Here is a 25,129-nt window from a genome sequence, read left to right as displayed (position 1 = left end):
GGCACTAAAGTACCTTACATCATTTCAATCCAAGTTAGTTGACATTTAGATGTATGACCACCAAATAAATGCAATTTGTGCTAGAGAATAAGGAAGGGTCCGTGAATGTAGGGTGGGTGCTCATGGTCTCTGCCACTTTAGGACGAAAAGGGAGAAATTTCAGGCAAATGACTCCCTTCATTTCTAAAGCAGAGATGACAGGAGAAGTCCTGTAATATAGAAAGAAAGAATATGAGGGACCCTCAAATGTGTCCTACCAATAATCCCCAGACCCATAGGAGAACTCCTTAGAAGGCAAAAGGGACATCTTCCCCACCGACAACTGATTAGTGTCTTTGGTGGTGGCACTTGGACATCTGGGATGGATTATGTTTGTTATGTTTTGGAGTGATGTTGGTGCCAGTATGAGGGCTGTGGAGCTACTGTACACTCCCACTTATAGAGACCTGTCAGGTTAGTAACTACCCAAGACTACTAGGCACATTAGTGGTTATAACCCATCTAATCTTTGAATTCCATTGACCTCGATGCCCAACTTTGGCTCACCCTCTTTCTGGTCGTATTCTGGGATTTCTCTCCAGTTATTCATGCCTAAAGGAGAAAAGGGACTATTGGCATAGATGAAGACAAACAAGATTATTTTTAAATCCTTAAAATGAAGATGTAGGCTAGTGGTGTATCTCACTAGATGGGTAGAATGCTTTCCTGGCATGTGGGAAGCCTTGGATCTGATCCCCAGTACTGCAGAAACTGTCTGCAGGGGCACACAACTGTAATCCCACAGCTGGAGGAGAGGTTGGAAGATCAGAATTCAAGATCATTCTTTGCTACATATTGAATTTTAGGCCAATCTAGGATACATGACACTTGGCTGAAAAAAAAAACAGAAAGAAAAAAACAAGGAAACAAAAACAATCAAGTCAGGAAAAAAAAAACCAAGAGAAGAGAAAGAAGAAAAATAGAAGAGGCAGTGCTAAATTTGGCATAGGTCATGTGAGCTGATTCTTTTGGCCTTGACACTGGGAGACCCTCCGCTCTTAACTGTGCATTCACTGTGATCTGCTTAACATTGACCTGAACCATAGGGCTTGTTGAATATCATTGTGGTGTGACATGTATGACTTTGTTTCAACTCCACTTTCAAGGCTATGAAATGACAGGAAGATAATAATTTAGGTGAAGCTAGTCTGCCTCCTGGTGGCTGTTTTAGGATTTGAAGCACGGCTTGGTGCTGTGTTGAGATGAGAACCAACTGACTGGAGGCTACAGGAGAGGGAGAAAGCTCTATTAGATCTGGCTGGAGCCTTGGAGCATGGTCACCGGTGCATTGGCTACTTGCCGTGAAGGTGCGGGCTCTCTCCTGACACCTTCTGTTTCTCCCCATGGCTTTAGTGGAGGCTCAGCTGGAAGGTGCAGGGGTCTGTCAGAATCTTATGTGAAGTGCCCTGTCTTCATTTCCCCTACCACCTTCTGACTGGCTGGGACAGAACTGTTTGAAGACTTATGGTTCCCAGGTGTGGAAGGGAATTTTCAAGGTCATATTGGTCCAACATATCTATTCTGAAAGCTAGAATGTCTGTAATATTCTGGACTGGAGGGACTGGGGGACTGTGAGGAGACCAAGCAGGTAGGAATCTGGTGCAATATGTTGTGTGAGAAGCCACAGCTCTGGGAAGTGAAAAGGTGTTTGGTACCATGATTAGGCTGATGTCAGCTGTCAGAGTCAAAACTGGACCTGGTTTTGAATGATCCCAGCCTGTCTGGCTTTCCCAACTAAGTTCAGTCATCTACAGCTCCTCCCTCTGCACCCATGCCCTGCTCATCTACAGCCCCTCCCTCTGCTCCCATGCTCTGCTCATCTACAGCCCCCTCCCTCTGCACCCATGCCCTGCTGGTCTACAGCCCCTCCCTCTGCACCCATTCCCTGATCCTTGCCACCCTGTTTATCCCTCCAACTTTGTTTTGTTCCTTAAAAAATAGCATCAAAGATAGGATTTTATGTAAAAAATATATTTATATGAAAATTCAATAGTCATACATATAACAATTCCACAGTATCATAACATTATTATTTTATCCTAAACATTTTGGAATAATATCTTTGTGCTGATTCTTGCAAAGTTCCTTCACAATACTGGAGCAAAGTAAATGGGGAAAAGTATTCTGCAGATAAAATGTTAAAGTGACGGAAAGTGTTCAGGGCTTTACATTCAAATCACACTAAAGTGCATAGCAAATTAAATAAAAAATTAATAACTTAGAGATAATTCCTTAAGTATGGTTGCTTCACATTCCTTCAGACAGCTTCTATCCCTTAGAAACAGAATCAGCCCATCTCACCACAGTTCTCAGAAAAGACAAGGGTTCAGATTTTTTGTTTCTTGTCTCCTAGGTTGGTTCCTGTTCGGGCATGAGCCTTCAAGGTTTTGGAGTTTGGGTTTTCATGTCCAAGTACTTCATGGCATCCTGGACCCACTGCTGATGGGCTTCAGTACAGATTTCCACACCCCTCTTGGTCTTAAAGCTGTGGAGAGAATGCTCTGTTAGAGAATATGTGACTTATTCTGTGAGTACCTGCCTGGTGCATTGCCCCAAACTGATGACACTACCCCAGGGGTGGAGGAAGGAAAACATAAGTCAGAGGAAGGACCTAATGGAAAGATGCATTCTTCACTTGCCAAAGGTAAGCCCCACCTACCTCCCGTGGCTCCTGAATGGAGAGGGAAGTCCTGAACTGATGACTCTGAAGAGTTGAGTTTTAGTTTTCCCATTGGAGGTTATCTGAGTTTGCGTTAGAGTCTCCATGCCTTGAGTGTATGGTCCTATCCACTGCCTCTGGGGGTGACTTAGCACTGATGGACAAAGGCAGGTGGTGTGTACTCACATCACAGCTTCCCAGGGGCAGTGACTACTGGTGATCCTTTTGTAACTCTCGAGATACTTCTTGGGGATCTTTGGTTTCTTGACATAGCAGCATGTGGGTGAGCTGATCCCACCTACAATGAAAGAACAAGAAAGGATTCTTTGTGGTGGATTTTGGGTCTCACATTTATGATTCATGGGATGGTAGAAGGCAATCAAGGAGGTAAGAAAAGACAAAAGGAGAAGTTTCCCAACCCTTGCGTATCATGTCTCTCCTCTTTAGGATGTCCCTCAAGTCTTTCTTATCCATATGGGTTATATGCCAGTCAATAGGGTCAAGAAGAGCTGATAACAATTCTGGATGACACTGGAAAGCATTAGCATAGTGACCCAGTTCCTTTGAGTAAGAAGACCATAGTTCCGAGTCCCCCTTTTCGATCAGAAAACTTTGTGTCTAGTTGTGAGCATCTCGTAGACACAGCCTCTATAGAACTGCTGTCACTGGGAGCTTGAGTGGCTGAAGCACATACTAGACCCTGGGACTCTTCCATTCTATCTTCTACCTGAGAACACACCCAACCCCAGACCCCTCTTTGATGACCCAGAACCCCATCACTGAAGAAGCAGCTGATGCAGGAACTATCTTGTTTGCACAAATGAGTCCTGCAGGGATTAGATTCAAGTCCTGCCTCTGGCCCCAGGCTGGCCTCATGCCCTTTCTATTGCCCTCCATTGAGACTATGGGTAGCCCTCATTCTGCAATGACCCATGAAAAGTCAGAAAAGAAGCAGGATGCTCCAGGGGAAAAGAAGGCAATGCCATTCTTACCTGGATGGGCCTGTGTGTGGATGCTGAAAGCAGCAGCTGTGAGAAGCAGGCACAAAAGCATGGCAGAGACCTTCATGGTGGAGAAAGGGAGAGCTGGCTTCAGCGAGAGCTGGCAGATTCTGAGCTGGCCTGGCCTCTGCTCTCCGACAGCTCTACCTCCTCATTTATGGGCAGCAAATAGGGAGGGAACTTCATTTGGAATGAATCAGAGGGGTGTGAGATTTGAGGCTGTCATATTTCCATTTAACACCAGGAATGGGAAATGAGGTAGTGGCTCTGTCCAGATAGAATGCTGTATTGTGAATTCTGGATATTCTTATCAGCTCAGATCCTCGGAAAGTAAACACTTTCTGTAGAATGAGGAAGGAAACAGAGATGACAAAGTCAAAAGTCAAGGGATTCTCATTTCTTTCTTTAAGCAAATTCTTAGGATTCCTAAGTGCAGAAACAGGCACTAAAAATTTGGCTGGATTTAAAAATGCACTCAAAGAATGACAGTTTGGGTAGCTTTTCAAATCTCGGAAGGTAGAGTAATAAAATGTTAGCCATAAAAACAAAAAAGAAAGGAAAGGATTTTCCAATTGCTTGTGTTTCATTTAGTTTTCAATTATATTCGGATTTCAGATAGGAAGGTTGGCAGGTCTCAGCTAGGCAGTACTTGCTTAGGATCTTACTAGGTAGATGATAGTTGAGGTTGGGGGTCATTCCAAAGCCTTCATTCCAAGTCTGGTATCTGAAAGAACTTAAATAGCTGTATGTTGGACCAGATGTTGTTCATTGGTTGCTTCCTATCCCTCGTTTTCCGCATCTCACTGTGAAGACCATATATTTTACATGGTGCCTGAAAATCTCCAAGAGCATAAATGACATCTCTTAGAAAGAGAGTGTAAAGGAACCTACAGACAAGTTTCAAAAATCATGCTATAGAACCAAGTCTGTAAGTCAAAAGCAGAGAGAGCATTTAGAATGAGGAAGGGCCCAGGTTCCATCCTCGGGAATCCTATTCGAAGGAGTTATAGAATGACACAGCACATGGGGCTCTTAGAATCTTGTGGTTTTCAAAATATCTGATTAGCTATGAAAATATATTTTCTAAGTAAAAGAACATAGGGAAGTGAAGCATATATTTTTAGTCTCAGCCCTCAGCATGTGAGAGGCTGAAGCAGGAGGATTGTGAGTTCAGGGCCAATCTACATTACAGATTGATTCATCATGTCAAAAAGTCCAGAGCCTGGGGATGTAGAGCATGCTAGGCATGAGTGGGTGCCCTGGCTTCATAGCAAAGACACAAACCTAAACAGTAACCAAGCAGCAATGTGAAAATCCAACCTTTGGCTTGAGAGAATACATTCACTAATCATATCACAGACAACTGGGAATTATCATCCAGCTAATATAAAGAATTCCCACAACTCAGCATCTAACCAAAACAAAGTAAAAAAATAGCTGAATTGAAAAGGGGCAAAGAGTATCAATGGATGTTCCTTAGGGGTGATAGACAACAAGCATGGAAAAGGATATTCCCCATTGCTAGTCATTGGAAGCTTGTGTAAGACCCCGAGGTTAGTGTTAAGTCCCTATATGTAAACAAATAAGAACGAAAAGGAAAATCCAAATCAAAACCATCATGAGCTATCACTTCACCCCATTATAGTACTTACATCAAAATAAAGATTGGTGTTAGAAGCTCAGTGGTAGAGTATTAGTTTAGCATATACAAGACTCTGGGCTCCAATATCAGTACTGTAAAAAAATAGTGGGCAAAGAATGAAGTGGGGAGTTGTATAGTGAGTATATAGTTTGGGTTTTACAAGGTAAAAGGCCTAGAGGTCTGTTGTCCAGTGATGTTAACATTAATTTCATAAACTAAACTTAAAGATGGAAAATATAGTGAATTTTGTGGTTTGTCTTTTTGCCACTGCTTTAAAAGTTAAGTGGGAGAATGAAGTCTTTAAAAAGTGAATTTTGTAGTTTACATTACAAACTGATGATTGTTCTTTAAGCAATGACTCATTGCTCTATTCCCGACACACTTGTATGCCCCGGGGATTAGGAATAAGAAATATTAGTGCTTACTGGGAAAGCAAAACTGAAAGAAACCCAAGCAGTGAGGCTGGAGAGAGGACTCAGTTGGTAAAGAGCACGCCATGCAAGCATGGGAACCTGAGTTTGAGCCGCAGAACCCACCTAAAATTTGAGCACAGGAGCACACACATGAAATCCCAGTTTGGGGGCAGAGTTAGGGATAGGAAGACCTCAAGGGCCCTCTGGCAAGTCAGTATGACATGATAAGTGAGTTTTGGGTTCAGTGAGAGACCTTGTTATTAAAACAAATACAATGTAGACAGTACTTGAAGAACACTGACAGGACTTTTGGCCTTGAAATCCAGCAAGAGAGACAATACCCAGAAGTTCTTGTACTTCTAGATAGGTACCAGGAAAGATGCTCCTTTGATCTTGTACTCAGGTCCAGCATCTCTGATCATGGCTTTAAGACCCATCATTTATGAGCTTCTGACTTGTCCCTTTGCGTCTATTGGCCATACTGGGGGTGAAGCCACACATGTCTTTCTTTAGTAGCTGTTGCTGCTGTTTGCTGGCTCGCAGAAGGCTGAAGCTAATTTACAGCTGGTACAAACCCTGGGCTTCCAATTATCTTAGCCATACAATTCCTTCAGAAACAAACAAACAACTTGCTATTCTGATCTACCGGTATAGACGTGTCGCATCTTTTCCTCTGCCCTCCCTCCGTGCCTTCCTGCCTGCTGTCCTTACTTCACCCACACCTGATCCAAGCTTGAATGAGAATTCCACATTTCTAACCATCTCCTTTCTTTAAACCACTTTATGTAAGCCTTTATTGTTCAAAACTTAAAAAAAAATCCATTCCCATGCCTTCATACCCAAATGCTTTTCAATAAAACTGAGAAGGCCATGCTCTCAAGAAAAGGTAGTCTTCCACAAATTGTGATGGGAAAACCAGAAATTCATATTTAGAAGAATAAAAGGAAGCCCCAGCTCTCGTGGTACATGAGAATCAACTCAAATGGGTTAAAGATGTAAAATGTGAGACCCGAAGCATGAAGGGACGGAAGGAATCATACAGGAGATGTTTCATGACGTGGGACTAGGGAGAGTTTATGGATAAGACCTCAAGGCATAGGAAATAGAGTCAATAACTAGCCAACCATGTTTGTATCAAGTGTAAGGGTTAGGAAAAGAAGCAATCATCTGCCAAATTCACAAATTAAGTCAGAATGGGAGCAGATATAGGAGATACCATCTCGTCTCCTTACTACCACCACATGCATAAATAGTACATTGCAAAAGCCACTTCCCAAATAAAGACACAGATAAATGAAAGAATCCTCAACTTTACTGATCATGAAGTGTGACAGTTCCAGAGCTACCTGGGAGGAGGGCCTCTGGGTGTGCCTGTGGGAATTATCTTAACTGTGGTAGGCTAATTGAAACAGGAAGTCTTGCCCACTCTGAGCGGCACCATCCCCCGGCTAGGGCCTTGGATTGCATAGTTGAGACACAGAGCTGAGCAGCAAGCAACCTTTTATCACTCTCTGCTCTGCTGTTTGGGACAGCTGCTTCAAGCTGCCTTGGCTTCCCTGCCATGATGGAACCAAGAAGCCCTTTCTGCCTCAAGTTGCTTTGTCAGAATATTTCTTTTTCTTTTTTCACAGAAACACGAAAAAAAATGAAGACATCAGGGAAATGCAAATAAAAACCACAGTGAGACACCACTTCCCTCCAAAAAGTAAAAAATAAATAATGCTAGCAAGGATGTGGAGAAAAGGGGCCCCTTGAAACTGTTCATAGCAATGTAAATTAGTGCAACCATTGTCAGGAATGGTGTGCTAGTTTCACAAAATATTAAAAGCTAGAATTAGTATATGATCTGGAAAACCCACTCCTGGGTATGTAGCTAAAGTAATAGGAATCAGTATGTCAAGATATATCAGCACCCCATGCTTATCACAGCACTGTCCACAACAGCTAAGAAATGGAAACAGCTAGCTTAGCATTAGTTGGTAAATAGATGAACATGATTTGGCATAGAGTGGAATAATTGCCACCAAAGGAAGGGGCCCTGTCACTTTTGTGAACCCGGATGCCATCATGTTACATGAAATAAGCCAGACACAGGAAAATCAGTCCCATGTGATCTTCCTCATGTTAGAGCCATGAAAGTTCACCTAGTGAAAGCTGAGAGTCGAATAGAAGTTACTAAAGACTGGGTGGGGCATGGGGATGGAGAGAAGAATAAAGTCAAATAGCAGACACCAAGTTAGATTGGAGAAAGGAGTTCTGATGGTTATATTATATAATTTGTAATTAATTAATTATGTGCATATTTAAAAGGCAAGAAGAAAGGATTCTGAGTGTTTTCAATCTAAAGATGATAGTTGTTTCAGTGTGTGTGTATATATTTACTCTTATTTGAACATTATGCAATTTATACATGTACCCAAATATTGCATAAGAGGCTGCAGTGAGGGTTTAGTGGGTAAAAATATTTGTTTTATATAGTGGAAAGCCTGAGGGTCTATCCTCAGAACCATAAAAAAGTGAGATATGCTGGCATTCACTTATAGGCTGGGCACTCCAACGGTGAGATGGAAAGTGGAGACAGGAGAATCATGCAGAAGCTCGTAAGTAAGCTATCCTAGAGTACACCCTACAGTGGCAGGAGCAAGAGAGATGTTTCCTCAACAAGGTAAAAGGACAGAACTAACACTCAAAAATATATTCCTCTGGGCTCCACACATGATCTGTGGCTCACATATACCATACACTTGTATACACACACACACACACACACACACACACACACACACACAGGATGATGGTGATGATGATATTTTTAAAAATCACAAAACTTTATATATATATGTGTGTGTGTGTGTGTGTGTGTGTGTGTCACCAGATTCTACAACATTCTGAGTTTTTTTTCCTGAATTCTTATTCCTTTTCACTGCTAACTGTAAGTCAGCCAAGTTCAGAACAAAGGCCACCATGGAAACCCACACCAGAGGCTACAACACTTGCTGAGAATCCAGTAACCTGCCTAAGAGGACCAAGAAGCAGATGTCCCAATCCCAGTGTGCCACCAAGGTCTTTATTTTTTCCTTTTTGAAAGGCCACAAGGATGCCCAGGATCTGAACTGCCACTTATGGCCATGTTGGGGTCCAAGAAACGAGCTGCTGCTGGTCCATGCCAATATAAGTGGCCTGCACTGCCACCGGAGGGCACGGTGTCATCTGGCCTCATCTGCTGCAGAGGACCATGTCTGAGTCCATGGCACTACTGCAGCTAGGGTCTGCATAGATGTCTGTGACTCCTGTTACCATCCACGGCTGTGCAGCTGCCCTGGGTCTGGGCTGGTGCCTGAGCATTATGCTGCTGTCAGGGCCATACAGATCAGGATTGGTCTGCTCTGCTCTGCTATCCAGGGCCAAGATGATGCCTACTGTAGGCAGGCTCTATGTTGATGTCCTTCGTTCCTATTACCATCAAAGGCCATGTGACTACCCCAGGGTCTCAGCTGCCAGCTGAGGCCATATTGGAGTCTGAGAACCGTGCTACTGCTAGGCCCATATCAACCTGAGAGGCCTATGCTGCCACCAGCTGCCATGGTGGGATCCAGGATCACTGCTGCTGCTGGTATGTCTCAATCGGTGATCCTGCTGCAGCTAGGGCCTGTGTTGATGGCTGGTGCCTACATTACCACAGGGCTCCATTTGAACCATATGTTGAATCATGTGTTGAAGTATGAGGGCTGGCCTGAGCTTGCCCCTCCTCTCACTTGGGAAGTTTTACACTTAAGGTTTTTTTTCTAATTTATATTTTGTGGCTGGAAAGGTAGCTCAGTGGCTAAGAGCAATTACTGCTCTTGCAGGGAACCCAAGTTTGGTTCTCAGCACCTATGTCAGGTGGCCCATAACTGCTTGTTACTCGCTCCAGCGGGATCCAGTGCCTGGGGGCACCACAGTCATCTGCGCTTCTGTGCACAACCCACATGCAGACACACACTTAAAAATAAAGTACAGTTATTAAAACTGTCTTCTCACTTGTTTACTTACACACACATGTGCCATGGCTTATAGTCGAAGGTCAAAGGACAACTTGCAGGAATCGGTGCTCTCCTTCCACTACATAGGTCCCAGGAATTGAAATCAGGTTGTGAGTCCTGGTGGCAAGTGCCTTTTCCTGCTGAGTCACCTGGCTGGCCATGTGATTTCGTTTTAGAAGAAACTCATGTGTATTAGCTAGGGCTCTCTTCATGTGTATATTATATGTAATTATACATCCACGCATGTATACACATGTATGTACACATGCACACATATTAATGTGTGTAATTATAAAAGACAGTTGATTAGATTGAGTTTCATAATTGTTGACTGAGTAATTCCTCCAGTGAGCATCTGCATGCTGGAGAGTCAGCAATCCAGTAGCAATTTCCTCCATGAAGCTGAACACCTCAGGAAAATGGGCCAGTCTCTGCACCTTCATGGGCACATCCAGAAGTGTGCTTCACTGATCTCCTAAGTGTCTCTCAACCACACCACATGAATGGTCTAGATAAAGCATCATGTGCAGGGTCTCTTAGAAAGCACCTGCTGTATGTTATCTATAAGTGCCAGACAAAAGGTGATACCCACAAGGTTATCTGACCATCTTCTTAGCAAATCAAACCAAACTTTCAAGTACCGTGCCCAACTACTGAGTATAAACCTTTGCCTGGTCCCTAGGCATGCAGTCTGCAGGGCAGCTCTGTCTGCTGAGTGCCAGCATACTAACCTGGAGCCTACACGTGTCCTTCCTGACCCCGCAAAGAGGTTTGTGGATGCAACCAAAATGTAGCCCTTGACATGGAAGGTCATCTTGGCTGTGAAGATGTGCCCACAATCATGAAGGTCAGAAGGTTAGAGAGATGTGACTATAGCTGGGTGTGGTGGTGCATGCCTATAACCCTAGAGCTGGATAGTTTGAGGCAGGAGGATTGTTGTGAGTTCAAGGCTAACCTGTGCTACATAATAGGTTTAAAGTCACAGTGTGAGAACCTTTTTCAAAAAGTCGAAACAACAATAAAACCTGCGGCTAGAGAAGCAGAGACTATGCTCGCAGAAGGAGGGATGGGAAAAGGACAGAGACAGAGGAACAGAGAGACAGAGAAAAAAACCTGAAAGTGGTTTCTAGAAGTTGCAAACAGTAAATCCTTTAAGGGACTGCAACTAAACTGGCCCAGCGAAGACTTAACAACCCAACTGTTTGCTAATGTATTGGTTGTTTTAAGCCATTGGGTTTACGGTGATTTGTTAGTGGCAATCAGAGATGAACACAAAGTGTGATACCTGAAGCAGAGTGCTGCTGTAATAAAGCATAGAAATGGCTCTAGGATTGAGCAATAAACAGAGACTGGAAGCCTGAGAATGATGGGAAAGGATAAAGACATTCTGGAATAAAGTGTTGGCAGCAACGGGAAATGAATGCATCCTGCTTGGCTTCCTTGAGTGCCTAAACACTGCCAATGTTTTGTGTTCAGTTTCATTGTGCAAGGACCAAGGGACCTCTGCTTGCTTCGAGAAAAAGAAACCAAGTCAATATTTCACAACAATGAACAAATAGGACTTGCAAATGCAGTGGTGGCAGGCTTTGGGGGGGTAAGTACATGTGCTCCCTCCCCTTTCCCTTTCTTCCTCTCAGGTCCCTTGCAGTCAGTCATCCCGGCATCAGAGACCCCTTGTTCTATAAGCTGCAGAGCAGAGACCTACTCATTTCTACTTTATTCTCTCTTTGCCTCTTTGCATCCACTCTGATTTGAAATTTCTTTTCTGACTGGTAATCAACACAGAGGACCATTGAATATGGAACCTAGGGTCTGTGAATTCCACACAACAACCCTACAAATTGTTTGCTGTCTGATGTATCAGCATCCTTGGAGCTTTGAAGAAACCCCTCAGCTTCAGCCAGGAAGTCTGGTCAGGCTCAGGAATGCTCCAACTATGAGATATATCAATGGAAACTTCCCAGGAGTCATGCTTTTAAATCAGAAAGGAACCTTGGCCCCTATTTATCTCTGCACCACCCCCACCCTGGAATTGACAGACTTTTTGTCCCAAGTGACTGAGTCAGTGTCAGCTCAAGTGTCCTTCCTGCCAGCCAGAGTTCTTCCCAGCACTATATGCTGCCAAAGGCACTGCTGGGTCTTGCTTGACAGTAGCTTTCTCCCCACCAGATGGAGAAGGTGAGCACCACAGAGAGTTTATTTCTAGATAAAGATGCTCAGTCTCCCTTGTGGAGAGGCTGTCTGTGTCTAAATGTCCCATGCCACAGACCTCAACTGGACATTCAGAGAGAGAACAAGCTATCCATTTGAATGGACAGCCTAGGCTCCTGGGTGTGGAGTCAGGGTGGTGATGAATGGAAACACATTCGGGTTTCAGAGAAGCTGCCCCATTAACAAGATCAGGAAAGGTCTGTACCTTATGCCATCCCCCACAGTCCAGCACATTGTTCTCTAGAGTTGTCCCTTGCACCCCATGTTCAGCTCTCGTATATGGATGGGCCAGTCTATCATTTTATCACTTTCTCTACTTCTTCCTGTCTGCATGAAGTCATCAAGATGCATTTTTCGAAGCTCTCCCCGAGCTTCTGAATGGGGCACATCCCTCTTCATTGGACCAAAGAGTTTCAACTTTTCCTTTAAAGGACAAGGTCAGAGGCAGGACGTGCCTTCACCTTCCCATTCAAAACCTTATTCAGGCTTCCTTATGAGACCCTATCTGATTGATTCTCCCTTCTCCCCCTGATGCAACTTGACATACACATGGCCTCATCTGATTGTCTCTCTCTTCACCTTTCAGTGTGCATACACCACCCTCATTTTTACCTTCAGCTATTCTCCTCCTTCTACCTTTCTTTTTCTTACTGTTTCTGTGTTTTTCTGAAGAAAACCTCTAACTATTATCCAAGGATAACTTTGTGTCTTCCTCTCTCTACGAAGCCTTAACATAACCTTTTTATAGAAGGTGATTAAGTCTCCCCTCCATTCTCCCATGCCTGAATTGCCCAGGCAGTTAGGGAATCAGCTGCAGAGTTACAATTAGAAGTGATGTATCCCAGTTGAAGGGTGATTGGAGCACATGACAGGAAGGACTGGGGTGTTTGTCAAGCAGGTGACTGAGACGCAATACTGGGTACTGGAACAATGGTACTAGTGAGCCCTGTTTTAAAGTCTGTGGCACTGAAATGAGACCTTCAGGTACAAAAGACTGGGCCGCTCATTCTCCCATTCCTCCACAGCATGTATCCCACCTGTGTTGTCCTCTGAGCCTATCTCAGCTTTGTTACTTCCCTAAAGAAAACACCCAAAGCCAGACTATGTACAAAAATAATTTATTTCTCTTAATAATTAGAAATATCAATTTCTATAATAATATTTCAAACAATGACTTGGAATTTCAAGCACAAAGTTTTTCCATTCACCTTTACAAAAGTCATCTCTCATAACAAAGTGGAGAACCAGGTTTCACTGAGGGAAAACAATGGAACCACGTCACGCATCTAAGAAATCCTAGTATTCTGGGAAGGGGATATTGAAACATCAATAAGTTAAATAAGTTTAACATTACTTAAGGTATCACATTCCAGGTCACACTAGTTCATTGTCATTCTGGTCAGTCTTACAGAAGTTCTTGAGTCTGCGGTGGGAAAGGCAGTAGTAGACACATTAACTGCAGGAGCTTGCGTCAAGTTAGCATTCAAAGGTGCTGTTTTATACACAGTTGTAGTTTCTGATTTAGCTTGACTCTGGTCCAGTTTTTTTGTGTATGCCTGGACCCAGTCCTGCTTGGGGTCAGCACAGATCTCTCTCTTGAGCTTGGTGATGAAACTGTGGAAAGAGAGAAGACACAGTCAGATGAAGTTCAATGGCTATGCATGAAGGGGCTGTTTAGGGCTAAAAGAGGAAGGCAGGTAGAAAGGGGAACTCAGAGCAGCCTGCTTCTCCTGCAGGTTTTCCAAGGTACGTTTATGAAATTGGAACGCTCCGAACAGCACCTATAGAGAGTGCTGCTGGGAATGGCTCGTTCCTTCTTGGCCTCAGTTTTCCCATTGGGAATGAGTTGCTGTTGGATCTGAGTGTGTGACTAAGGACCGTCCCTTGCTCTTGAGAAAGAACTTTGGACCAGAGAGGGTTGGTATGTGTAACTCACATCACAGCTTCTTTGGGACACTTGCTGCTGGTGATTCTCTTGTAGCTCTCCAGCCTCTTCTCTGGGATCTTTCTGGCATTGAATGAGTAGCAGCAGGTGAGTGGGGAGTTAACGGAGTCTGGAGAATAAACCAGAAAGGGGGGCACGTTAGACCAAGATAGATTCTTCTGACCTTAGAGAAGAGAAGGGCCATGAGGAGAAGGAGTAGATGTAAACCCCGACACATCAGATCTGGGACTTGACCCCTGACATACTGACTTAGATATTTGTGTTTTAAAGTAAGTTCACAATCTTGGGTAAAGGAGTGCCATTAAAACTAGGTGACTCTGGAGACTGTTATGAGAAAGAACTAATAAGCCAAATTACAAGAGTACAAGAAAATGACCTGGGGACCTTATTCCAAGCTCCTGAAATCTGTGTCTGGTCCTGAGTATCTTTAGCACCAACCCCCTCTGCTAACCTGCTGCCTCTGGAAGCTGGACTGTGTGAAACAGAGGTCTCAGGTCTCTTCCATTTCCCTCCCCTATCTGGAGAAGCAACCCAGGCCTGTCTTTGGTCACCCAGGTTCTCAAATACGGAGGAAAGCAGCTGGAACAGGAACTGCACGAAGATGTGATTCCAACTTTAGATCTCAGAAGGAATAAAACTCTAGTTCAGGCTCTTCCCAGAAGCACCTGGGTTGACTCTTTGCCCTTCTTTCAGTAGCCTCACCTCAAGGGTGATGGCCCATAACAATCCAAACTGGGGTAACATGCTGTGAGGAGAAGGAAGCTGGGGTCTCACCTGGCTGGGCCAGCACGTGGATGCTACAGGCAGCAACCGTGAGCAGTAGGCACAGAAGCGTTCTTGCAGAGACCGGCATGGTGGAGGAAGAGAGAGCTGGCTTCAGAGAGAACTGGCAGGTTCTGGGTTGGCCTGAGTCTCTCTGCTCTTCTGGCAGCTCTGCCTCAGCCTTTTATAGTAAGCCAGTGGGAGGAGTCAGGCTGGGAGCCTGGTCCCTAAGGGCAGCATCATCAATGAGTGAGGAAAAGTGGAAGGCTGCATCTGCTGAGTAAGTGCAGACTCCAGGAGGTTTCCAGGAAGTAGAAGAGAGAAGCTGTGGTTGGAATTTGGCACTTTTTCCAGCCACTGCTGTGAGCAAATAAAGTTGAATGTGGGGGGGGCGTAGGGGAGAAAGGGGAGCAGTCATACTAGACTGGCCACAAGTGTGAATGGAGTGGACCTGCTTTCACTGAAATAAAGGGAAGTGGGCAAGGAACCTAAGGTCCTCAGGGAGATGGAGGCATATCCCAGCTTGCCCCTGGCCCAAGCGACCTCAGACCTGGGAAAGGACTCTAATTAGTCCACCAAGCCCTTGCTTAACATTCCTTGTTGAATGGGGCATTCATTCCATTTGGTGGTTTCCAGATACATGGCAGAACTGGAGAGCTTCATAACATTGAATCCAACTGTCTGAGTTGTAAGGTTCCAGACCTGGGAAGCCATAAAATCAGCTCATGTTGCAGAAGAGATTTCCGTGTAAAACCCATACAGTGCTTAGTCCATGGCAGGAACGTTTGGGCAAAGTCTCTAAATTTCCCCGCTCTAGTTAAGTGGGTATTGTTAATCCCCATTATATAGATCAGGCAGCTGAGGCCCAGAAGGGTTGTAGGTAACTGCCCTGAAATCCAGTGGAATGGGACCCTGGTAGCTCTGGTCTGTATTATCATCATGTTACTCAGCTCCAGCAAACTAACAGACAGCTAACTGGATATGGAGAAACATTCCCCGTGGTTTAGTCACTATGAGCTATGAGCCTGTGGTCAGCATTTACTACTGGTGGTTGCTTGCCTCTTTGATTTCTTCTAGATTTCCAGGTACCATGAGTGAGCCAAGGATCCATATTTGGGAAAATGCAATGTCTTGTTTTACTCAGATTTTCAGGCCTAGATTTCTCCAGAAACAGTAGGATCAGAGCAATAACATCTGCGAGTCCTTAGAATTAATTTCAGCCAATTCATTTACAAGAATAGTAGAGCTCTCTCCTTGGCATGCCTGAGCAGAGTCTAACACTTGAGCGCCTTGATTCCCTCATTCCACACAGTATCCTGATGGGCAGGGAAGGACCTACGACTCATCTTCCACGGAGAGTTATGGAGATAATCTCCATAAAGAAACGGGAGTTCTTGGAAGAAAGCAGTTCTTTGTATGAGAAATAAGCGACATCAAACAAATGACTATATTTAATTCATGTTAAGTGGTCATTAGCAGCGTTATGATGGCTTACTGGGAGCCAGGCACAATTAGCTGTCAAAATACCTAATTACTCTTAGGTAACACAGGTGACACAGGGAGCTGATGCTCCTATTCAGGGTACACGGATTCCGGACATGAGGTTTAATGTTTCATGATGGATATTAGTTCCTAGAGAATCTAGGGCAGAGATTTTATAGGAGAGGACATTCTAGACTCTTGAGCAGAATTAGAAAAAGACAGGACAAAGAGAGGATGGGACACTCATGTGACGCTTTGCTGTACTTCTGGGGACATTCTTTTTGCTCTGCCTGCATCACTGTGTCATTTATTATCTCACCAGTCATTCTCCTACTCCCCAACTAGTGTCCAAACCCCTCTGAGTTTGGCTGAGTCCTTTCCCTGTGGGCTCACTCAATTCTCCTCAAATATGTGAATTATTTTAGGACTAGAGACAGTAGTTTTGCATAGTCATTTCTTCCCAGACCCTCTCACTATGACTTCCGAGGAGTTTTCCTCATGCTCACAGACGCTCATCTCCCATCTGAGTGTGTCTTCTAGGGAATCTAGTCATTCCTCAGACTTTCTCCTGCATCAACAAGATGAGAGATGCCACTGTTAGTCCTAGGAATCAGAGACCCAAAAACTCCCCCGAAAGAATGTGTGTAATGTCACCTTCTCTTTCTATGAGAGGAAACCTATTCCTGACTGATATACACAGACTGATATAGCCCATGGTTACAGGGGAAAGCCCTTGGCTTTGTGGAGCCCTGGGACCAAGCCTGGGAGGTCACTATTGGAAAGTGAATTGGCCACTACAAGCCACAGTTAACACAGGGGAGGAAACCGGGTGTGAATCACAAACAAATCACAGACCAAAGAAAAGAAAGTTATTGCTTATCTCCCTCTCACTTCACTATGTCAACAAAGGATGCTCTTTCCAGCTGGTAGGTCAGAGGCAGAATGGGAGAAGAGAGTGGAAATTCCCCTTCTGAGGTAGGATTGGAAGTTCCCAGTTCCTGTGGGAGAGATATCTCACTGGAGTGTGTGTTCCAGATGCTGGGCCTGCCGCCAAGCAGTCCTCACGTGGGGCTAGGAATCTGGAGTGGCTCAACCCAGGCCTGGGCTAAGCCATGACTTGGGAGCAGCCAAGGGAAAGGCCAGAGGATGAGCTGTAAGGGGAGTACGTACCAATAGTCCAGTGGTCCCCAGCATCCCTTCTCCTTTTCACCACCCCAGATGAGCAATTGAAAGTTTTTCTGGGTAAATAATCTTCTCCTTCTTCCACACAGACCCTGGTCAATGCTACACACTCCCACTCGGTGTCAGAGGTGGAGAAAGAAGAAGTGACAGTGAACTTTCTAGAAAGATCAGAAGCATTTGTTAGACCCTCAGCTGGCCCCTTCCACAGTTTTCTTGCTTGCTTACTCTTCTTGTCCCTGAAGTTCATAGTCTTCTGACCTGCACTTCCAGATGATCTCCCCTGACCCCAAGCCTTTGGGTGAGGTGCATAGCTGGTGCCTGTCTACAGACATCCTCCAGCATCTACCCTCTACTCTCCCCAAGTTAGCTCTCAGGTCTAGGTGGACCAGGCCTGTGTACCTAGTTGAATCTGACATCCTTTCAAGGACCATGGTTTCGCCTTATATCATCACAGAATGTCTAGTGGGAACGGGACCTCCAAGATGAAGGGCTTATTTCCCAAAAAGAGGGACTGAGGTCAAGAATAAGGTCACATGGCATGCCCAAGGTGACACAGAAGGCTAAAGGAAGTATTTATGTTGTCTTGGCTCCGAGCTTTCTCTGTGTTCTCTACCATCTGGTCACAATGATTGTACAGTCAGCATCCACCTTGGGTAAGCCTCAGGGAAAGGGCCATTGGAGGGAGAAGGCCAGACTCAAAGAGCAGCTACCATGAGTACTACAAAGTAGGATCGAGCTTCATTACAAACAAGACCAATGCTTTCCCCAAGCCTCTGACATCCAAGCATGTCCTGGGCTCTGATGTGGCTGTGTTCCAGCTCCATTCTCATGAAGGATCTGAGGGTGTTTGTAGAACGAAAGTGGTTCTGGTGGGTAGGGCATATTGGAAAAGAAAAAGCAGAGTCACTTATAGCAGTCTGAGTTGGGTGGGAAGGGGCTCGTTACTTATATTGTCTCCTGGGCCAGTGGTAGTGGCCTGGCAACTGAGTCATAAGGTGAGAGCTACCCTGGTGTCAGGAAGAACAGAGGTAAACTGATGGGATAGCAGGCATCTAAGTAGCCCTGCAGCACCTTTGAGTCGCCCAGTATGGAGAAGCTGCTATCCTTGTTTGGGGCCTGGATGGCACAGGTGGCCTGAGCAGTGTGGCGATGGGTATGAGGGTCAAGCTAGCACATTTGAAGTAACCCTGTGAAGGCGCTGAGCTCTGAGCAGCCTTAGGTGTGGTGAGAGTCTTAGGTGGGTGGTCTGTGGATCATCCAAATGGAGACAGAGACACTGTTTTAGTGGCATTTAGTGGAGTCCTTGAACATGTATGTTTTGTTCACCCAAATGAAAATCAAGTGACATTCTAGAACAATTGCATTAACCAGATGTATAGCATCATGAAAATTCTTGTGTGGATACAGAGAAGGCTGAGGTGGGGCGTTTGTGGTGGGTTCACTGGGTTGGGCAGATTTTGAACTTGAATCATCACTGGGTGGAGGAAGGACACATACTGGAGAAATCTCTGAACATTGCATATTTTAGAATTCTTATGTAGCCCTTGGCATTGTGCTGAAGAGCAGATGCTGATTCTGTGGGCCTGTGGGCTGAGATGTGTATTGCTAACCATGTAGGTGGTTCTGATGCTGCAAGTGTCTAGCTCCCTTAGAACCACCCGGAAAGAGCAACGGATAGAACAAGATGCTTATGGATGGGACACCAGGAGCTACTCATCTCTCCCAGACTAGCTTCCTGCCTGTGGTCCCCACATAAACTTCAAGGCCTAGAGTGTGGTGCTGTCCATAGCAATTTCAACTGTTTTCTTGAGAAATGGTCCATGATTCTCTTGGGTCTTCAGCCTTCAAAGAAAGGAGGTATAGAAGAAGAGGAAGAAATGAGAGAAAGGGGCAAGAGTAATAGATAAATAAAGGGAGTAGAACAGGGAGCCTGGAAGAATGCAAAGAACCCTCAGTTATGCTACAGTATCATAGCCCCTCTCTCCCTATGTGGACTTGAGCAAGACCCTTGACGTCTCTGGACCTCTTGTGCAGAAGGTGATGTGGAAACAGCTGTTTCTAACATCATCATGCGACTTGTATGAAGAAACAAACCAGGGTGCTTTGTAAGCATTCTGCAAAGAGCTGTGTCAGCCTAAGGGTTGATGAGCATGGACCTGGAGACATCTAGAGGTATATGATCATTTCAGTAGATTTTTATGCTCCTGGCCTTGTGCTTACTATGTAGCCCAGGATGGCCTGAAACTAATAACTAATCTCCTGCCTCAGCTTTTGGTATGCTGGAATTACAGTCATGTACTCCATGCCTGATTCTTACATTTTTCTGGGAGAGTGACAGTAAGGTTCCATTTCACCAAGTGTCCCCTCACCTCTTCTGTCCTATCTGCCAGGAAGGGGAAAGCCTTTGAGGGTTAACAGAACAGCTGAGGGTCAGAGAGAACAATTGTAGAGCCAAGTCAGGGCCCCAACAAAGCAGGCAGATCACAAAGCTCTCTAGCAAAGCCTGGCCTTGACTGCTTTGTACCAAGTCACACACACGCGCGCACACACACACACACACACACACACACACACACACACACACACACACACACACACACACACACACACACACACACCTTCCAGCCTCACTTCTGGAACATTCTCTGCTCATTCCCACCTCAAAGCTTTTGTCCACACTAGATCTCAGCCAGTGTGACAGTATCATTGTTCAAATCAGTCACAAACAATCCAAGCCACTCAACTCGTTTTAACATGGTAGAACTAAACTAAACTCTCCTACTTTAAAATGAGTTGAGTAGGCGAGAGGATTAAGAGGAAAGTGGGGACTTCTAGTTTTTCCTTTCATTTGTCTGACAATGCTGAAAAGTAAGAAGCTGTGGTAGAGAAAGGGGCTTTCAGAATCCCTGTGGATCCCTTGGGTGGGGTGGTCTGGTTCCACCATTTCCTGGCTGTAATTAGTTGCATACTGAAGAGCGAAGTTTTATCTGCCCATAGAAAGAGGCTGATAGATTCATACCTTTAGCCATATGGGAAGGGGACTGTCTTGCAAAGCACTGGCTCCATTCTGATGCCCATCCTGCCTTTCCTGTAAGTTCACAGAGAGGATCTGAAGGGAGATGCAAATGCCATTTGTCCAGTCCAGGAGGGTAGTCATTGGAAGTGGTTGTGAAAACACACCCTCTCTTCAGGTTTCAAAGCCCTAAAAAGACCAACCCTTTGAAATATTCAGTACTCAGAACTACAGCTATAGCCATGAGACTTCACAACACAACCTAGTGAGTGCTTGCATGGGCTGAAAATAGCAGGCCTTAGGGGTGATTGGCATGTGAATGGGCGGGATCTTCGGTCTAGCTCACTCTTGCGACCTAGCATTAGCACCTTGCATTGGGATCTCAACAAGAAAGCGAAGGACGAGCCAGGTGTGATGGTGCACGTCTAAAATTTCAGGACTAGGGAGGCTGAGGCAGGAAAATGTTTGAGTTTGAGGCCAGCCTGGGCTGTACATAGCCAGACTCTGACTCCAAAAGGAAAGAAGGAAGGAAGGAAGGAAGGAAAGAAGGAAGGAAGGAAGGAAGGAAGGAAAGAAGGAAGGAAGGAAAGAAGGAAGGAAGGAAGGAAGGAAGGAAGGAAGGAAGGAAGGAAGGAAGGAAGGAAAAGAAAGTGAAGAATGAAATAATTAGAGCAAGTACAACTGAACAATGTCATGGAGATCCTGCAGGTTGAGTCCTGCACTGCTTGATTGGAATGTCTATGTGTGGGGTGAAATAGAGTGCCAGAGATGGTAGTCAGTGTCACTGCTAGTTTTAGGGTGCAGACAAGCTGTGTGCACCTATGTGTGACTGTGTGCAGTGTGTGCTGGGGAAAATGGTAATTTGATGTGGAAGTCCTGTGTATATATCTATAAATCACTGTTGGCCAATAGGGAAGCAAGATAGGTGGGACTAGGAGTCCAGGAGGACTCTGGGTAGGAGAAACATAGAGAGTCAATATGTAGCTGCCACAGGGATAAGAAGCCCAGAAACTTTGCTCCGGTAAGAGAAATACTTAGATTAACAATTATGGGGTAAATACTTAAGTCAGAGCTAGCCAGTAAGAAAAAGCAACAGCTTCATAATTGATACAGCATCTTGTGTGTTATTTGGGGACTACAACGTGGCAGAGCCCAGGCAAGTGGCAGGGGGATAAACCAAAGCAGCTAGCAAGGAAAAGCCTCCCTTTACAGTAGTTGACATAGATTTTAACATTTTCCAGCAAGATGGCCAGCTAAATATTTCCACTGTGGAAGAACAGCTCTGTCTGGTGAAAACCTAACAAAACAGAAGCAGAACTTGGAAATGGACTTTGGGAAGCAGAGAAAAAATTTTGTTAGTGCCAAAGGGACTTCTCTGCAGGTCCCAGACAGGCCTGGAGGCCAAAGATGGATGCATGTGCTTCAGCACCAAGTGCCGTACTAAGAGGCGGTGCATAAAAACCCTTTCTTTCTTCATAGTCCAACATTGTTAGACACTGAGAGTTTGTGGACTTTCCAGCTTGATTGGTCATCTGGCTTCATCGACAAGTCTGAGAGCAATAGGTGGGGTGTGTCTGGACTTGCCCTTCCATGATGAGACAGTCATCTGCTTTGAGGGCAGTGTCCAAACCTTTAAGTCCACATAGATGCTACAGCTTTGCAATTGCAATGGCAGCCTTGGGTGAAGACTTCAGAAGGCATCATGGAGCAAGGACCAGGTAAAGCTTTGGGTATTAGGGAGCCAGCAAGGCATGGTTACTCTTGTGGCTTCCATGAAAGCAATGACAGCCATGAGCTTTGGCCATTGGAAAATGGGTCAGGTAACCTAACCCCTGCTTTGTCAGAAACATCAACAGGACTCATGGCTTGACTGAATAGGTTCTTCATAGTGCTTGGACATGCTGAGAAAGTTGGATGGGACACTTTCCTCCTGAGATTGAAAGTTTGGGGTGACCTGAGCTTTTGAGGCTCTGAAGTAAAATGGATTACTCCATAATAGATATCTATTGTTCTCTATGGCTGGCCCAGTATACAACCATGACACCTTCTTCTCTCCCCTTTGCCCCCAGAAAAGTTAGGAAAACTTCATATTCCAGCATTTTATTAGAAGCCTTATCATTATGCAATTCTGATTTAATGCCAATTTTAGACAGAAAAGTTTGGGTATTTACTGAGTGCCTTCTAAACTTCTATCCGGTTAGTAAGGGAAGGTTTTCAAAACTACAAGGTTCCCCAAACCACAATTCATTTTATGTCCTTGATTATTTATTACATTGTTGGACCCCCACAAAAGTCCTTGTAGTCTAAGTGAACTGTATTGTTAGTCTGGATTGTTTGTTTGCTTATTTTGTGTTCTGAGATAGGACCTTAATATATAGCCTAGGATGGCTGAAACCCACTATGTAGTCTACATTGGCCTCCAAATCATGATTTTCCTGTCTCAGTCCCCCGAGGGCTGGGATTACAGGTATACACCACTATGTCCAGATTTATCCATTTTATGGATGGAGAAATTGAGGCATCCAGACTGATGTGCCCGAGTAAAAGAGAGCTGGGGAGTAGAGGCTCTAAGGCTCTGAAATTTGAACCCAGGGCTATTTACTCTTGGGCTAGTCTTCTTTCTGTTCTACAGTGCTACTTTTAGGGCCTTTCTTCTTGAACCCCTTCCTCTCCTTGTTCTTCTCCTTTCTCCTCATCCAAAGACTTGATTTTGCCTCCTGACATCCTGCAAGGGCTTGCTTGGTAAGAGGGTGGAAGGTGCAGGGAATTTGAGGGAAGGTGGCTCTCACATTTCCTGTGTATGTCTCCAGGAGAATCCATCAGGACATTAGGGTCTATCTGCCAAGGCCACATCTCAGATAATTGTTGTCCTGAATCTCTCTATTCCACAATACTCAACTTGGCAGCCTGATCCTTAGCAGCCTGCATCAACTCTGTTGGGTCCCTTTGCCACTTTCCAACCTCCTTTCCTCCCAGTCCATCTGGTGTTAGGCACTTTCTCACCAGCCGCTCATCCCAGCATCTCTAGGCTTCTGTTTCCCCACATGCTCATGCTAAGACCCAGCTCATCTGTTGTGATCATCTTCCACCCCTGACCACTCAACTTTAGGTTGTTGTCTTTCTTGAGGACTTCCTATCTCCTTGATGGCAAATGGTTTAGAAAGTCAGCAGGCTCTGCAGTGCCTGTCACTTCCTGTAGACTCTAGAGTCTAGAGGATTCTTATGTCTTCTCTGCCATACTCTATGGTATCTCTTCTGTCCTTCACCATTCCTATTACAGGCAGTGCCATAATCTTGGACTTGTCACTGTCATAAGTCTTAACTTCCCCAGTGAAAACAGAGACTATGAGACAAGAATTCCCCAGCGCCCACTTGGAAACGTCTGTCTTCATGTTAGTGCATCTCCTCTGTCTCAGATGGAGAGCTGCTTGCTCTTGGTGAGGGCCATGTTCTGCTTAAGGACTGGCACTCATTGTTAGGTGTGGGCCTTTTGTCACTTCCTGCCTTATTTCTTTCACCCACATGTAAATTGCCCTCATTGTTTAAAACATGCGTTTTCCTTAATCTTATATCTCCTTGAGCTTCTCCCATCTCTCTCTGTCTTTTTGTGAAAAACACTTTAACAGATGTTTCTACATTCTCATCTCCAATAGTTCCGTATCCAATTGCCATTTATTGTCCACATTCATAGTTCAACTGAAATTCTCAGAGTCTCAGTGATGTCTTCATTTCCTGATATGAAGAATTCTTTGTAGCTCTGATCCAACTTGAACCCAGCCTCCCCAGAACCCTGCTCACTATCTTATTTTTATGCAGGTCTCCACTCCCTCCTCATATCACTCCTTGCCTCTTCTTCCTGCCTCTTCTATTCCTCCTTAAGGACTGGAGCCCCTGCCCCACACACCAGGACAGTTTTCAAGATGGTGGTTGGTAATCCATTCTGATCTGTGGTCATAATACTCTTTCATGCTTAAAACAAATACAATTAGTTTTCAGAACCTCAAATTAGAAAATTCCTCATTTAAATTTGGATCTCCGGATTCCTTTATAAAGCCATTTTGTCAGTACTGAGTACCCAGGATGTTAGAGAAGCAATGGTCCATCTCTATGAACCATTTACAGGGCCACCAGCCTCTCTGCCATCTTATACTTGGCCCATTTCATGATCTTGCATGCCTGACCCCCGGTGTGGTACGGTTTAGGGTCTTTCCACTATGACTCTCACATTTTCCATAATTCAGGAAGAGACTCGGACGAGCTAAGGACTTCGGCTTCCTTTACTCACTGGATGTTCACACTTGGATGTTGTTCAATTCCAATGAATTCACTCTTTCTTTCTGACCTCAATCTTCTCTCTATATATTTTTTTTTCTTCAACTAGATGGAATATGCCTCCAGGGCAGATGTAAAACTTGCACGTGAGAATGCCTGGAGGGATCAAGGTGGCTGGGATTGTGCAGGCCAGTTTCTCAGTTATTCTATATACTGTCTTGGGGTGTCTTGTGAGGGAGTTTATGGAGAACTTGGGGAATGATCTTGGTGCTGTTCAAACTACACTTCGATGCCATCGCTACAAGTGCCAGGCACCATACTGGATGCATGGAAAGCAGCTGTCATAGCCATAAAGCCTGGTTCGTGTCAGAGCCACTTTCTTCCCTTGAACCTACACCCATGAATCACATCTCAGGGAGGAAGCAGAGAACCCGTTTTTCAACCTATCTTGCTTCCTTCTAAAGCTAAGAGTCACTGATATTGACC

General features: G+C 44.8%; 2 protein-coding genes across 2 annotated transcripts; both read right to left on the bottom strand.

The window, feature by feature from the left end:
* Window positions 1-1,994: 1,994 nt before the first annotated feature.
* Window positions 1,995-3,879, bottom strand: LOC101839663 (C-C motif chemokine 7). The gene is made up of 3 exons (XM_005076968.4): window positions 3,691-3,879; window positions 2,885-2,996; window positions 1,995-2,524 (listed from the first exon to the last, which is right to left on the bottom strand). Exons 1-3 carry the CDS (start codon window positions 3,764-3,766, stop codon window positions 2,419-2,421), a joined length of 294 nt encoding a protein of 97 aa, XP_005077025.1. The 5' UTR covers window positions 3,767-3,879; the 3' UTR covers window positions 1,995-2,418.
* A 9,210-nt stretch (window positions 3,880-13,089) lies between these two features.
* Window positions 13,090-14,863, bottom strand: LOC101839392 (C-C motif chemokine 2). Its single transcript, XM_005076967.4, has 3 exons — window positions 14,707-14,863; window positions 13,924-14,041; window positions 13,090-13,601 (listed from the first exon to the last, which is right to left on the bottom strand). Exons 1-3 carry the CDS (start codon window positions 14,783-14,785, stop codon window positions 13,367-13,369), a joined length of 432 nt encoding a protein of 143 aa, XP_005077024.1. The 5' UTR covers window positions 14,786-14,863; the 3' UTR covers window positions 13,090-13,366.
* Window positions 14,864-25,129: the final 10,266 nt, after the last annotated feature.

The sequence above is a fragment of the Mesocricetus auratus genome, unplaced genomic scaffold (assembly GCF_017639785.1).
Source record: "Mesocricetus auratus isolate SY011 unplaced genomic scaffold, BCM_Maur_2.0 Super-Scaffold_100007, whole genome shotgun sequence".
Classification (NCBI taxonomy): Eukaryota; Metazoa; Chordata; class Mammalia; order Rodentia; family Cricetidae; genus Mesocricetus; species Mesocricetus auratus.
The sequence above is the reverse complement of the archived record's forward strand: the minus strand, read 5'-3'. Positions and strand labels throughout refer to the sequence as shown.